At 49.0% G+C, this 14,832-nt stretch overlaps 1 protein-coding gene across 1 annotated transcript; it reads left to right on the top strand.

The window, feature by feature from the left end:
* Nucleotides 1-650: 650 nt before the first annotated feature.
* On the top strand, nucleotides 651-12,722 carry LOC141928916 (uncharacterized). The gene is made up of 5 exons (XM_074837783.1): nucleotides 651-742; nucleotides 815-869; nucleotides 1,017-1,711; nucleotides 11,709-11,788; nucleotides 12,706-12,722. The coding sequence occupies exons 1-5, from the start codon at nucleotides 651-653 to the stop codon at nucleotides 12,720-12,722; spliced, it is 939 nt and encodes a 312-aa protein (XP_074693884.1).
* The last annotated feature ends 2,110 nt before the right edge of the window (nucleotides 12,723-14,832 follow it).

Here is a 14,832-nt window from a genome sequence, read left to right as displayed (position 1 = left end):
ACATAGTTTATGGAATAACATGTCACGAGCTCCCAGTATCTTCAATGGAATTTGATGAACAAACAGTTTACTGTCTATCACAAAAAACACTCGGTCTCTTCCAGCATGGCTCTGAACTTCTGAAGTAGAATACTGGTGCTGGAGGTTGGGCTAAGCATAGGAGCTTTCTCCCTCAAAGATGTGGTTTCTTAGGAGGGCCGGCAGAGAAACAAGGGAGGTCGGTATCTCTGCAGAGCTTGGCTGTGGAGTGTGTTGCTCCTTCCCTGCTTTTCCTGCCCTTTGCTCTTTCCTGGGGGGATAGCAAGGGGACCTCCCTAGCTGTTCCCTTGCTCCCATTCTGCATCTCTCCCACCCCCAGGATACGCACCACCCACACCCATCAGTGTCATGAAGGCACCAGAGACACCCACAACCACCAGCTCAGAGGCCAGCACCAAGGGAGCCGACTCCATCTCCCGGGATGGGATCTCAAGGAGCGAAGCATCCCCGCGTCACATCACCTGACCGTACGCTTGCTAAGGGCTTTGTAAAGGAGCCCCCGCCAGCGCCGTCTGCGGGGTGGGTCTGTACTTTGTGGGTGTGGGGTCTTTGGCCGCCTGGGGAAGCGGGCTGGGGCTGAAGGCCGGGGCTGTGCAGAGGGCGTGGCTGTGATGTGCTCTGGTCACTCTGACATCACAATGGCTGAGCCACGGTGGGGACGGTTAGAAGAGGCAGCGCCGCCCCAGTGCGCCCTGGGCCAACGGTGAGTGCACACGCGTCGGGAGGGAGGCTGGGCTGGGCAAGGGACAGGGTAGAAACGCAGCCCCCTCCGCAGGGCCCAGCTGCTTGCGGAAGCGCCTTTGACAGGGCCCAGTGACGCCCCCGCCAAGGCTGGGCGCAGGCCTTGCTGCCTCGCAGCTGCCTCGCCCCCTCTCCTACCTGCCCCCAGCGCCCTACGGCTGCCCTCCCCTCTCCCCCCGCCACCGGCTCCCTGCCTGCCAGCCCCCTCTGAAACCCTTCTCCCCTTCCTCCTGCAGGCCATGGCTGTCATAACATTACTCGTCCTGTTGCTGAAAAGCATCATCCAGCACACGCAGCCGGTTGGTGACGAGGTGGATGAGGCCGTGGGTGAGGACATGCAGCAGCGTGCAGCACAGCCGAGCCAGGAGATGATGCAGCTGCTGCAGGAGGTGAAGGAGCCGGAGCAGAGGAGCCCCGAGCAGAGCGGCTTTGGCTGGCCAGCCCTGCTCTTTGCTGCCTGGCAGCAGTGGCAGTTCTGGGCCACTGCTGGACTCCTGGCCCTGCTCTTCGGTCTCTGCTGGTGGCTCAGGAAAAGGAGCCCTGAGGTGGACAGCAGTGGCAAAGAGGAGAGCTCCAGCAGGGACACGGAGCAGGAGGAGGAGCAGCCACCGATCGGGGTGGGCAGCACCTTTGAAGGTTGGAGTCCCTGTGAGGACGACGCTGTCTACTGCCTGCTCGTGCCCCCCCGTGGGCACGCCTTCCACCTGGAGCTGGGCACCCCAGGAGAGATGCCGGCAAAGATGCAGCAGATGGAGCTGCCACGCAAACATGCAGCAGTCCAGTTCCTGGGCTGCAGGGAGTGCCTGAGCAGCAGTGACACCATCTGTGTGCGCTGGGATCAAGTGGATGACCTGCTCAGCCTGGTGGCGGAGCTCAGAGCAGAGGTCAAGAGATTAAGAAGTATTAGGGAGTGTGAAATGGAAATTGATCGGTGGAGTAACACCCTGGCACCCCAATGCAACGGGAGCAAATGGAGGCTCCAAACAAGGCAGGTAATCCCTCATCCTCTTGCCACCAGGCAGAGAAGGAGGGGACCTAAGAGATGGGGGAGGCTGGAAACAGGTCCCCGCTCAGGGAGGCAGGAAAATCCTCTCCTGACCTCCTTCACCCTCCATGGTGTCTCTTCACAATAGATTCGGTGTCCTGGAACGTTTGAATGAAGAAGATGTGGAGCCAGCAGCCAGACGCCACGTGGCCAGCCGTTCACCTCCCCCTCCCCCCTCTGATAAGATAGGGGAGGGACAAAAGAAGAGAATTCATGGGTTGAATATAAAGAGAGAATTTACTAAATATAACAAGAGAACAACAGTAACAATAATGAGTCCAAAAAGAACCGGGTAAAATGCAACAGTAGCTTACCGAGCGCGGCGACCGCCCCCCGCCCACCCCACCACCACCCCCCCCCCCCCCCGCCGCAACAACACAGCCCGACGAGCAGATGGTGTGCATGAGAGGGAGAGAGAGAGAGAGAGAGAGAGCCCGCCCACCTGGGCATGACATCACATGGTATGAAATACTGCAATGAAAATTAACTCCATCCTGGTCGAAACCAGTACAGTCTCCACTCCTTATTCCATACCATTGACGTTATGCTCAGGTTTCCAAATACAGCTTAAGGAATCACCACCCCCTTCTTTCCCAGGTCTCACAGATATCATTCCCTTCCACAATTTTTGCTGAGTTCATTTAGTCCATAACTTCAGGTTCCATCTCTCATGACAGTCTATAAGGCTGAGGGATGAGGCGGAGTTGGCTCAGTCGGTAGAGCAGGAGGCTTTGGATGTGGCACGGGGATGTTGCAAGGCACCAGTTGCAATAACAGGGTTATTTGACAGTCCGGTTCACTGTCTATTCTCACCTAAAATCAAATCTCCCTGAGGCACACATCGGACCTCTCCATCCTTCTGCATTACCCACCAAGTGCACCCAGGTCCTTGGGCAAAAGCAATCCCACGCATGGGTTTACCTTTACCCGATGCAGGAGTAACCCAGACGGCCTTCCCCAACATATTCCTAATGCGCACTGCGGGGGCTTTATCCCCATCCACGGTATGTAGGAGGTTTGATTGAGCAGGGCCAGTCTGGTTGGCAGATCCTCTGGGATTGACTAACCAGGTGGCTTTTGCTAAATGCACGTCCCAGTGTTTGAAAGTTCCACCCCCCATTGCTCTCAGGGTAGTTTTCAGCAACCCATTGTATCGCTCAATCTTCCCAGAGGCTGGTGCATGGTAGGGAATGTGATATATCCACTCAGTGCCATGTTCTTTTGCCCAGGCCTCTATGAGGTTGTTTCAGAAATGTGTCCCATTATCTGACTCAATTCTTTCTGGCGTGCCATGCCACCATAAGACTTTCTCCTCAAGGCCTAAAATGGTGTTCCGGGCAGTGGCATGGGGCACGGCATGAGTGTCCAACCAACCAGTGGCTGCTTCCACCATTGTAAGCACATAGTGTTTGCCGTGCCGAGTTTGTGGGAGCATGATATAATCAATCTGCCAGGTCTCCCCATATTTATATTTTGACCATCGTCCTCCATACCAAAGGGGCTTTAACCGTTTGGTTGCTTGATCGCAGCACATGTCATGGATCACCTGTGCAATAACATCCATGGTTAAGTCCAGCCCTCGGTCACGAGCCCATCTGTATGTTGCATCTCTTCCCTGATGGCCTGAGGAGTCATGGGCCCAGCGAACCATAAATTGTTCACCCTTATGCTGCCAGTCCAGATCTACTTGAGACACCTTGATCTTGGCAGCCTGATCCACCTGTTGGTTGTTCTGATGTTCTTCAGTGGCCCGACTCTTGGCTACATGAGCATCTACACGACATACTTTCACAGCCAGGTTCTCTACCCCAGCAGCAATATCTCGCCAACATTCAGCAGCCCAGACGGGTTTGCACTGCCAGTTGCTCTGTTTCTGCTGCTGTAACCACCCCCACAGCACATTTGCCACCATCCATGAGTCAGTACAGAGGTAGAGCACCGGCCACTTTTCTCACTCAGCGATATCCCAGGCCAGCTGGACGGCTTTCACCTCTGCGAACTGACTCGATTCACCTTCTCCTTCAGCAGCTTCAGAAACCCGTCGTGTGGGGCTCCATACAGCTGCCTTCCACCTTCGACGTTTTCCCACAATGTGACAGGATCCATCAGTAAACAGGGCATATTGCTTCTCATTATCCGGTAGCTCAGTATATGGTGGGGCCTCTTCAGCATGTGCTACCTCTTCCTCTGGCACCATTCCAAAATCTTTGCCTTCTGGCCAGTTTGTGATCACTTCCAATATTCCCGGACGGCTGGGGCTCCCTATTCGAGCCCGTTGTGTGATTAATGCAACCCATTTACTCCACGTGGCATCAGTTGCACGGTGTATAGAGGGGACCCTCCCTTTGAACACCCAGCCCAGCACTGGCAGTCGGGGAGCCAGGAGGAGCTGCGCTTCAGTCCCGATCACCTCTGAAGCAGCTCGGACCCCTTCACATGCTGCCAGTATCTCCTTTTCAGTTGGAGTATAGCGGGCCTTGGATCCTCTGTATCCCCAACTCCAAAACCCTAGGGGTTGACCCTGAGTGTCCCCTCATGCTCTCTGCCAGAGACTCCAGGTAGGGCCATTCTTCCTGGCTGCAGTGTAGAGCACATTTTTAACATCTTGCCCTGTCCGAGCTGGCCCAAGGGCTACTGCATGAACTATTTCCTGCTTAATTTCCTCAAAAGCCTGTCGCTGCTCCAGGCCCCATATAAAATCATTCTTTTTCTGAGTCACTTGATAGAGAGGGCTGACAATCTGACTGTAATTTGGAATGTGCAGTCTCCAGAAACCCACAACACCCAAGAAAGCTTGTGTTTCCTTTCTGTTATTGGTGGGGACATAACTGTTATTTTATTAATCACCTCCACTGGAATCTGACGACGTCCATCTTGCCATTTTACTCCTAAAAACTGGATCTCTTGTGCAGGTCCCTTGACTTTACTACGCTTTATGGCAAAACCGGCTCTCAGAAGGACTTGGATAATTTTCTCCCCTTTCTCAAAAACTTCTTCTGCTGTATTACCCCATATAATGATGACATCAATGTACTGTAAATGTTCTGGGCCTTCTCCTTGTTCCAGTGCAGTCTGGATCAGTCCATGGCAGATGGTGGGCTGTGTTTCCACCCCTGGGGCAGTCGATTCCAGGTGTATTGGACACCCCTCCAGGTAAAAGCAAACTGTGGCGTGCACTCTGCTGCCAGAGGGATGGAGAAAAATGCATTGGCAATATCAGTCGTGGCGTACCACTTGGCCACCTTCGACTAGTTCATGTTGCAGTTCCAACATGTCTGGCACAGCAGCACTCAGCGGTGGCCTGACTTCATTCAGGCCACGATAGTCCACTGTCAATCTCCACTCTCCATTAGACTTTCGCACTGGCCATATGGGGCTGTTAAAAGGGGAGCACGTCTTGCTGATGACTCCTTGGCTCTCTAGCTGACGAATCGGTTTATGGATAGGGATTACAACATCTTGATTGGTGTGGTATCGCCATCGGTGCACGGTTGTAGTGGCAGTTGGCACCCGTTGTTCTTCAACCCTCAGCAATCCCACAACAGAAGGATCCTCTGATAGACCAGGCAACACAGACAGCTGTTTAATTCCTTCTGTTTCCAAGGCAGCTATACCAAAAGCCCACCGATACTCTTTTGGGTCCTTAAAATACCCTCTTCTGAGATAATCTATGCCAAGAATACATGGAGCATCTGGGCCAGTCACAATGGGGTGTTTTTCCCACTCTTTCCCACTTAGGCTCACCTCAGCCTCCAATACAGTCAGCTGTTGAGACCCCCCTGTCACTCCTGAAATACAAATGGGTTCTGCTCCTTTAAAATTTGATGGCATTAGGGTGCATTGCGCACCAGTGTCCACTAGAGCCTTGTACTGCTGGGGGTCAGACGTGCCAGGCCATCGAATCCACACAGTCCGGTAAACTCGGTTGTCCCTGTCCTCCGCCTGGCTGGAGGCAGGGCCCCTCTAATGTTGGTCATGATACCTGCTAACGACAAATGGGTTAGTGTGGTGTGCACGGGTTTCAGCCTCATCTTGATCACTCACTTCTTGGGAAGACAAGTCAGAAGCTCTTCTCATAGGATTGTGAGCAAAGTCGACCTTTATGCTCTGTTTGGGCACTTGATTACTGGAAACCGGAGCAGCATTTCTCCTGAAAGGACCACGTTCTGTACTTGTTCTTCCTTCCAGATCACATACCCGCTTTTCTAGGAGGTAGGTAGGTTTTCCATCACATTTCTTCATGTCTTCTCCATGGTCATGCAGACAATGCCACAGCTTCCCCCATGGTGTGTACCGGTGCTCTCGAGTAGAGAAACCATTGCTCCTAATAGCCAAGATTCTGGTCCGTGCAGGTGGGGAGTAGGACATGTTCTCCTTAAATTGCTGGACATCTTGCAATAATTTGTTCACAGCTGCGATGATGGGGGAAGAGACACTTTCATCATATTGTTGTAGTCAGTGAGCCAGTTCATTCACTGTTGGTGCCTCTTCGTCTGTCCAGTCCATTAGTGCTAATGCACTGGCATATGATGAGGGTGTGCTCCGTGCAAAAGTCCTCCACGTGGGCCGGGTGCATCGGACTTCATCTGGCTCTGTGGGTAGCCGTGCATTATCTGGGTCATCGTAAACTGCCTCCCGCACAGCTAGCTCCCTCAAGGATTGAATGCCTCTTTCCATAGCGGTCCACCTCCTTGGTCGACATGTCAAGTCGTCCTTGAAGGAATACCTCTCACATTTGACAGAAGTCGCTTCCAGAGACTAAGATTTTGTGTCTCCTTTCCACTGGCTTTGTCAATGCCCCCTTCCCTAGACAGGGATCCCAGCTGCCTCACCTCCCTGCCCTCTAGTTCCATGCCACTGGCCCCGCTATCCCAGCACCAAAGCAGCCAGGTAACAAGTTGCTCAGGTGTCTGGTGGCTGTAATCTTTTCTTATGTCTTGCAACTCACTCAAGGATAAGGATTGGGTGACTATCACTGGCTCGGCCTCCTCCTGCTCTTGTGATGGGCCTGGTTCATCATCACCCTGTACACTGCGAGGGGATTTTTTTGTGTATTTCTTCTTCTGTATGGGAACAACTGACACTGTTGTGGGTTGTTTCTCTGGTTCAGCTGCAGCGCCTGTCCCCGGGCTTGTAGTGGCTGCAGTTTCTGTTACTTGGTTAATCTTAAATAGTAACTTAACCATAAACAAAACATGAACCACATGCAGGACAACACTAGCTCCGAACATCACAGCAAACATGTTTTTGTCAACATTCCAAAGATATTTGAACTCCCCAAATTTTTCAAACACAACTGTAAATAGCCCCAGGACTGATGACTGCACGCTATCATAGATGAGCATCACATAGTACAACAGAAACGAAACCTTAACCCACCTCTCACGGAAGGTGAGCAACAGCATGGGAAACATGTATTGCAAATGAGGTGATAAGATCTTAAGGAGCCAAGCAATCCACATTTTACCTGTTTTGTTGTTATCTCAAACAAAAAGAAAAGCCTTGGTGCCCCACGTTGGGCACTAAAAACTGTGGAGGTTTGAACTCAGCCGGCAGCCAGATGTCACATGGCCGGCTGTTTACCTCCCCCTCCCCCCTCTGGTAAGATAGGGGAGGGACAAAAGAAGAGAATTCATGGGTTGAATAAAAAGAGAGAATTTACTAAATATAACAAGAGAACAACAGTAACAATAGTGAGTCCAAAAAGAAACAGGTAAAATGCAGCAGCGGCTTACCGAGTGCGGCGACCGCCCCCCACCCCCCACGAGCAGACGGCGTGCATGAGAGAGGGAGAGAGAGAGCCCACCCACCTGGGCATGACATCACATGGTATGAAATACTGCAATGAAAATTAACTCTATCCTGGTCAAAACCAGGACAGAAGAGAAGGAGGAAGAGAATGAGACAAACAAGGAGGAAGACCAAGGTCCACCAAGGTTGGGTCATTCTAGACCAGGTATTAAAACCAGTTCTAAAAAGAACCCCAGAAGAGTCATTGTAGTGGGTGTCTCTATTCTGAGGGGTGTCTCAGGCCCCATATGCAGACCAGACCCGCTTCATAGGGAAGTCTGCTGCCTCCCTGCGGCCTGGGTCAAGGACCTCAAGGCAAAACTCCCTGCTCTAGTGAGACCCAAGGACTATTACCCTCCCCTGGTTTTTCAGGTAGGTAGTGACGACATTACCAGGAGAAGTCCTAAAGTGATGAAGAGAGATTTCAGGGCCTTGGGGAAACTGATTAAGGGGTCGGGGGCACATATTGTGTTCTCCTCCATCCCTTCAGTTGGGGGGATGGATGAAGAAGAATACCGGAGAACTCAGCAGATGAACTTGTGGCTCCAAGACTGGTGTTACTGTCAGGGCTTTGGATTTTTCAATCCTGGGTTGGCATACAGGGCACCAGACCTTTTGGCATTAGATGGAATGCACCTGTCCCAGAGGGGGAAGAGGATCTTGGGACAGGAGTTAGCTGGGCTCATTGACAGAGCTTTAAACTAGATTTGAAGGGGGAAGGGGGCAAAACATCAGCCCATCTGAAGTGCATGTATACCAATGCACACAGCATGGGTAACAAACAGGAGGAGCTTGAAGCCGTGATGAAACAGGAAAATTATGATGTTGTGGCTATCACAGAAACATGGTGGGATGTCTCCCATGACTGGAGTGTGCCAGTTGATGGCTACAAGCTCTTTAGGAGGGACAGACAAGGAAGGAGAGGTGGTGGGGTGGCGCTGTATGTTAGGGACTGTTATGATTGCCTTGAGTACAAGTGCAGTGAAGACAGGGTAGAGTGTCTTTGTGTTAGAATCAGGGGGAAGGCCAACAGGGCACATGTAGTAGGAGTCTACTATAGACCACCCACCCACGACAGAGAGGTGGATGAAATATTCTATAGGTGCTTAGGAGAAATCTCATGATCACTTGCCCTTGTTCTTGTGGGAGACTTCAACTTCCCAGACATCTGCTGGAAATACAACACAGCAGAGTTGGACCAGTTCCAGAGATTCCTGGAATGTGTGGGAGACAACTTCCTAACACAGCTGGTGAGAGAACCAACCAGAGAAGGTGCCACCTGTTCTTTGTCAACAGAGAAGGACTGGTGGATGATGTGGCGGTCAGAGGATGACTAGGGCACAGCGATCATGAAATAATAAGAGTTCTCTATTCTTAGAGAGGCCAGGAGAGGACTAAGCAGAACTGACGTCCTGGACTTCTAAAGGGCTGACTTTGTCTTGTTTAGGCACTTGCTTGAAAGGATCCCTTGGGAGATGATCCTGAAGGGTATAGGGGTCCAGGAAGGCTGGGCACTCTTTAAGAAGGAAGCGTTAAAGGCTCAGGAGCAGGCGGTCCCCAGGTGCTGTAAGAGAAGCTGGCGACAGAGAAGACCACCCTGGCTGAACAGGGAGCTTTGGCTGGAACTCAGGGAGAAAAGGAGAGTTTACAGCCTTTGGAAGAAGGGACTAGCCACTCACAGTGATTACAAAGAGGCTGTGAGGCTATGCAGGGCGGAAATCAGGAGGTCCAAAGCCCAGCTGGAAATTAATCTGGCTTCAGCAATCAAGGATAACAAGAAATGGTTCTATAAGTATGTCAGTAGCAAAAGAAAGACCAGGGAGAGTATCCATCCCCTGCTAGATGCAGGAGGAAACATGGTAACAAGCGATGAGGAGAAGGCTGAGGTCTTTAATGCCTTCTTTGCCTCCATCTTTAATAGCAAGACTAGTTGTATTGAGGGAATCCAGCCTCCTCAGCCAGAGGACAGAGACTGGGAGAACGACTCCCCCGCAATCCAGGAGAGAGTCAGTGACCTATTGCATCACATAGACACACACAAGTCTATGGGACTGGATGGGATACACCCGAGGGTGCTGAAGGAGCTGGCTGGGGTGCTCGCCAAGCTGCTTTCCATCATTTACCAGCAGTCCTGGCTGACCAGGGAGGTCCTGACAGATTGGAAACTGGGCAATGTGACGCCCATCTATAAGAAGGGTCGGAAGGATGATCCAGGAAATTACAGGCCTGTCAGCTTGACGTCGATGCCTGGGAAGCTGAGGGAGCAGCTCATCCAGAGTACCATCTTACAACACATGCAGGACAACCAGGGGATCAGGCCCAGTCAGCATGGGTTTATGAAAGGCAGGTCCTGCTTGACAAACCTGATCTCCTTCTATGACAGGGTGACCTGCTTATTGGATGAGGGAAAGTCTGTGGATGTAGTTTACCTTGACTTTAGCAAGGCCTTTGACACCGTTTCCCACAACATTCTTCTGGTGAAACTGGCTGCTCAAGGCTTGGATGATCGCACGCTTTGCTGGGTGAAAAACTGGCTGGATGGCCGGGCCCAGAGAGTTGTGGTGAACGGAGTTAAATCCGGTTGGTGGCCGGTCACAAGTGGTGTCCCCCAGGGCTCGGTTTTGGGGCCACTCCTGTTTAACATCTTTATTGATGATCTAGACGAGGGGATCGAGTGCACCCTCAGTAAGTTTGCAGATGACACCAAGCTGGGTGGGAGTGTTGATCTGCTCGAGGGTAGGGAGGCTCTGCAGAGAGATCTGGACAGGCTGGAGCGATGGGCTGAGGCCAACTGTATGAAGTTCAATAAGGCCAAATGCCGGGTGCTGCATTTGGGCCACAACAACCCCCAGCAGCGCTACAGGCTTGGGGAGGAGTGGCTGGAGAGCTGCCAGTCAGAGAGGGACCTGGGGGTGTTGATTGACAGCCGGCTGAACATGAGCCAGCAGTGTGCCCAGGTGGCCAAGAAGGCCAATGGCATCCTGGCTTGTATCAGCACTAGCTGGCCAGCAGGGACAGGGAAGGGATCTTACCCCTGTACTCAGCACTGGTGAGGCCGCCCCTCGATGAGTGGGTTCAGTTTTGGGCCCCTCACTACAAAAAGGCCATTGAATGACTCGAGCGTGTCCAGAGAAGGGCAACGGAGCTGGTGCAGGGTCTGAAGCACATGTCGTATGAGGAGTGGCTGAGGGAACTGGGGTTGTTTGTTTGGAGAAGAGGAGGCTGAGGGGGGAACTCATGGCCCTCTACAACTCCCTGAAAGGAGGGTGCAGAGAGGGGGGATGAGTCTCTTTAACTAAGTCATAAGCGATAGGACAAGAGGTAATGGCCTCAAATTGCTCCAGGGAAGGTTTAGACTGGATATTAGGAAGCATTTCTTTACAGAACGGGTAGTCAGGCGTTGGAATGGGCTGCCCAGGAGGTGGTGGAGTCCCCATCCCTGGAGGGGTTTAAAAGTCGGGTTGACCCAGCGCTGAGGGATCTGGTGTAGTTGGGATCTGTCAGTTTTAGGTCAATGGTTGGACTGGATGATCTTCAAGGTCTTTTCCAACCCAGGTGATTCTGTGATTCTGTGACTAGGAATTTGCCAAGTGAATTTAGTCCAGCAGAGTCCCATTCTGCACTTTTTATGCAGTTTGGCTAAATAGGCTGCAAAATGGGTTAGTTTAAAACAAAGTAAAACATTTCCACGCCTCTGCACCTCCCAGATAAAATTCCTGGCGTGGAGACTGGCAATCTCGAGCAGTGCCTCGGTGCCATCTCCTGGGGATTTTGCTGTCTTACGTGAGACATAGTAACTGCAGAAACCCAAGTAAGCATATTTTACTAAAAATATTTTTATTTTTCCTCTCTCACAGCACTAATCAAGTTTCATTAACATTCAAGTACTTACATTATCTATGGAAAGCTACCCTATTACTGAAAAATCACCCCAAAAATATTCTGCTCCCTTTTCTCACTCTCAACTCCAGAAACAGTTCCCCTCACTTTATGAGCTGTCTGATCAAATGGTGCCACTGTTCCTCCTTGTTTTCTTTTGTCAAAGAGAAAAGTTTGACCTATATGAAGTAGTGTCCTCATATTTTCCTTCCAGAAAACTTGATTATGTCTGTAACTGGAGTGCCATGAGCACGGCAAAAGAAAAAGTGTTCACCCCAAACAAGCTGAAGTTGAGTAAGGAATAGTCTTTTCGACATGAGGCTTAACCACTGGAAAAGTTGGAGCAGCTTGACACTAGAATAGGCTATTTTCTAGGAATTATCCCCAGCGTGATGTGCTCAAAAGGAACTCTTCAAAGCCAGTGGTGTTGCTGTACAAGGCACTTTGCAGGATTCAGGTGTTACATATGACAAAAGACTTTCCTTCCTTGTGTGGGAAAACAAAACACCAATGAAGAGAGGCCAGGTCTTAAAAGACTGTTATTAAAGTTATAAGGTTATAAGCTTATTCTCTTGGGAAACAGAAACTTTAAGTATCAAAAGTTTTCAGTGCATAGAAGAGATTGATACTGAACTAGGTTGCCCTATTCCAGATAGTTTCAGAAACTAGATTTACTCAAATGTGGGGGGATGGGGGGGGGGGGGGGCGCAAACCAGTGGAAGTCACTGTTGGTACCCCAGGAGACTTTCCTTTGTGGGATTTGAGTTCTCTCAGCACACCAGCAGTGCACGACCCCACTCCATACACAGAAGCTTGTATTCCCCTCGTCAGCCAGCACTGCAGCGATACACGCATCACACAACACTGCTGGAGTACAACCTTCCTGCGGCCAAGGAAGTTCTGAAGAGAACAAGAAAAGTTTAAGTATTACCAGATGTCTTCTCCATGTGAAAATATAGACCAAACTTCCATGAAATGGTGCTTGCCTTTGGTCTTTGCTAGGTAAAGAATTGAGCTCTCCTCCATTAATAGACTAACACTAATTCTCTGTGCTCTGCAAGCTGACTGATGAACCTTACACTAAGGTAAGACTAAATTAAAGAGTAGGCATATTCATGCTCAGCTTTTAATCAGTTACAGTACTTACCAGAAAAAGTCAGAAGGCAAAAGGGAAATGATGTCCTAAAACACCTTTTTGCTTTGCTGTCCAGAGGAGCTGAAAGAATGACAATACCAAGCCAGTCTCAGTATTGACCAGGAAAAAAATTATTTCCCATTACTTCCAAAGAACTGAAAGTGAACACCTTTATATGGGACAGTATCAAAAAAACCCTCTTTGCTTGAATTCTTTTTTTTCCCTTCATATCACTCCCATGCTCTTCCTGCTCAGGAAATAATTGATAATCCTGACATAGACAAAGGTGGTACACAAAGTCTGACCCATTTTCTAGGCTACCAACACACAGGCTCAAACTCCAAGAGCTGCAGGAAGCACAGAAATCACCACCCCTTGACCAAAGCAAAAGGAACATGCTTCATTTCTGTATATATTCAAAATCAGTAACCACGGAGTTTGATAACCAAGTCTCCACCTCTGAAGGAAGTTAATTCAGTGCAATTCTTGCAGTTGCAAAGGCTACCTTAGGGACAGAAAAACAGGGTAAGGGAAGCAGACAACACTTTTGTACATGTATATATAGCTACTCTAATGGCCAGGTTATACTGAAAACACCCATTCAAGTGACTTCCAGAAAAAACAGGTTGTCATACAGCCTCCAGCTAGCTCAGCAACACGGATAGAATTTTAGTAAATACAAGAACATAGAAAAACTGGCAATACAGGTGGAAATACAGGGGCACCCCCGAGTGTCACATGGCTTGACTAAGTTGAGAGATTCTACTTCCTAGTTAGCTGCACAGATAACTAAAATTTACCAGAGTCATTGAAATAAACTGTTGAATGTTTTGTCACTTGATATTTACCAACAAAATCAGAAAGAAGCACAAGTTACTTGAAACTATGAAATATTGTATTTGATAGGGAGAAGAACTCTATCAATCAGCAATTTCAGAGATGTCGAATGGCTGAAGATATTTCTATTACTTCCACACATGTGAATCAATAAAGAAATCCTACATGCAACAATCCAGTAATTCAGCATTCTTCTAATCCTGCGCTTACCTTGCAAATGTTTTCTGGTGAAATAAGAGCTATAAGGCCATTTGATGATTTAATAAGCAATCAAACTGTCATTCAAGGCAGCACGATGACATATGAATTTCACTGCAGGCAAGTGCCAGGTTATACACAATGGAAGGAACAATCCAGCTAAACAGGCACATGCTGATGGGTTCTAAAATTAACTGAAGCTGTTCAGAGAAAGCAGCAAGGGCTGAGATGAACAGCTGACTGAGAACATCTGCTAAAAATGGAGAAAACCAGACACAACGTTAAGAGAAAGACAAAGAATAAATATTCCAAGTACTGTCCTACTGTTTGACTGTTATACAACTTCACCTTGTATATATTTACTGTCTCCAGCTATGAGACTTCTGTAAAATGACCAGCTAGCACCTACATGAGGCAAGAATCCTCACTGCTGTGCTCTTCTATAGCCCTGAAAGAGATCAGTCCAGGTATCTGGACCACAGATAGCAGAAAATGGAAGATCTCGGGAAGGACAAAGAGGCTCAAAGTATAAAATCCTGCCTGTAAAGAGATACTAAGTGATATTGCATTTATTTTTGTTTAGAATTACCTGATCATCACCTGGATTTTACATCTTTCTATTAGAATGAAAAGAGGGAAGAAAGAAGATGACAATACCAAGCATGACAAGGAAATCGAAGTTCTCCTTCACACAGACAGAAGATGAAGACAAAAACTTGAAGCAATGGAAGAACTGAATGGTTTGGGGATCAGGCTCACTTTGCCACTTTCAAGTTAGAAAGAATAAAGTATCAATCTTTGTTGAAGAGTACAGGGGTACAACTCCATTTTACAGCCATGAAACTAGAGAAAAGACAGTATGAGAATCTGATCTTACAAGTCAGATCTACAGAACTGTGCATTATCCTTATGAAAAGACATTTCATGCTCAGACAATCTACTGGATAACAGCAGAGAAAAACATATCAGAGTTTGTTGCCACTGAATTGACTCACGGCACTGTTGTCACATTTAAGTTACTGTCACATAAAGATGAAAGGAAAACTACTTCTACTAAAAAGATTTCTAATGACCATTTTTACATTGATATGCATTTTTAAAGGTATCAGATTTGGTAAAGCTAAACTGCAACAGGTATTCAAAGTCCCTTTTTTTCCTCTCAAGAAAA

Source organism: Strix aluco, chromosome 12 (assembly GCF_031877795.1).
Source record: "Strix aluco isolate bStrAlu1 chromosome 12, bStrAlu1.hap1, whole genome shotgun sequence".
Lineage (NCBI taxonomy): Eukaryota > Metazoa > Chordata > Aves > Strigiformes > Strigidae > Strix > Strix aluco.
This window is presented reverse-complemented; position numbering and strand designations above follow the sequence as displayed.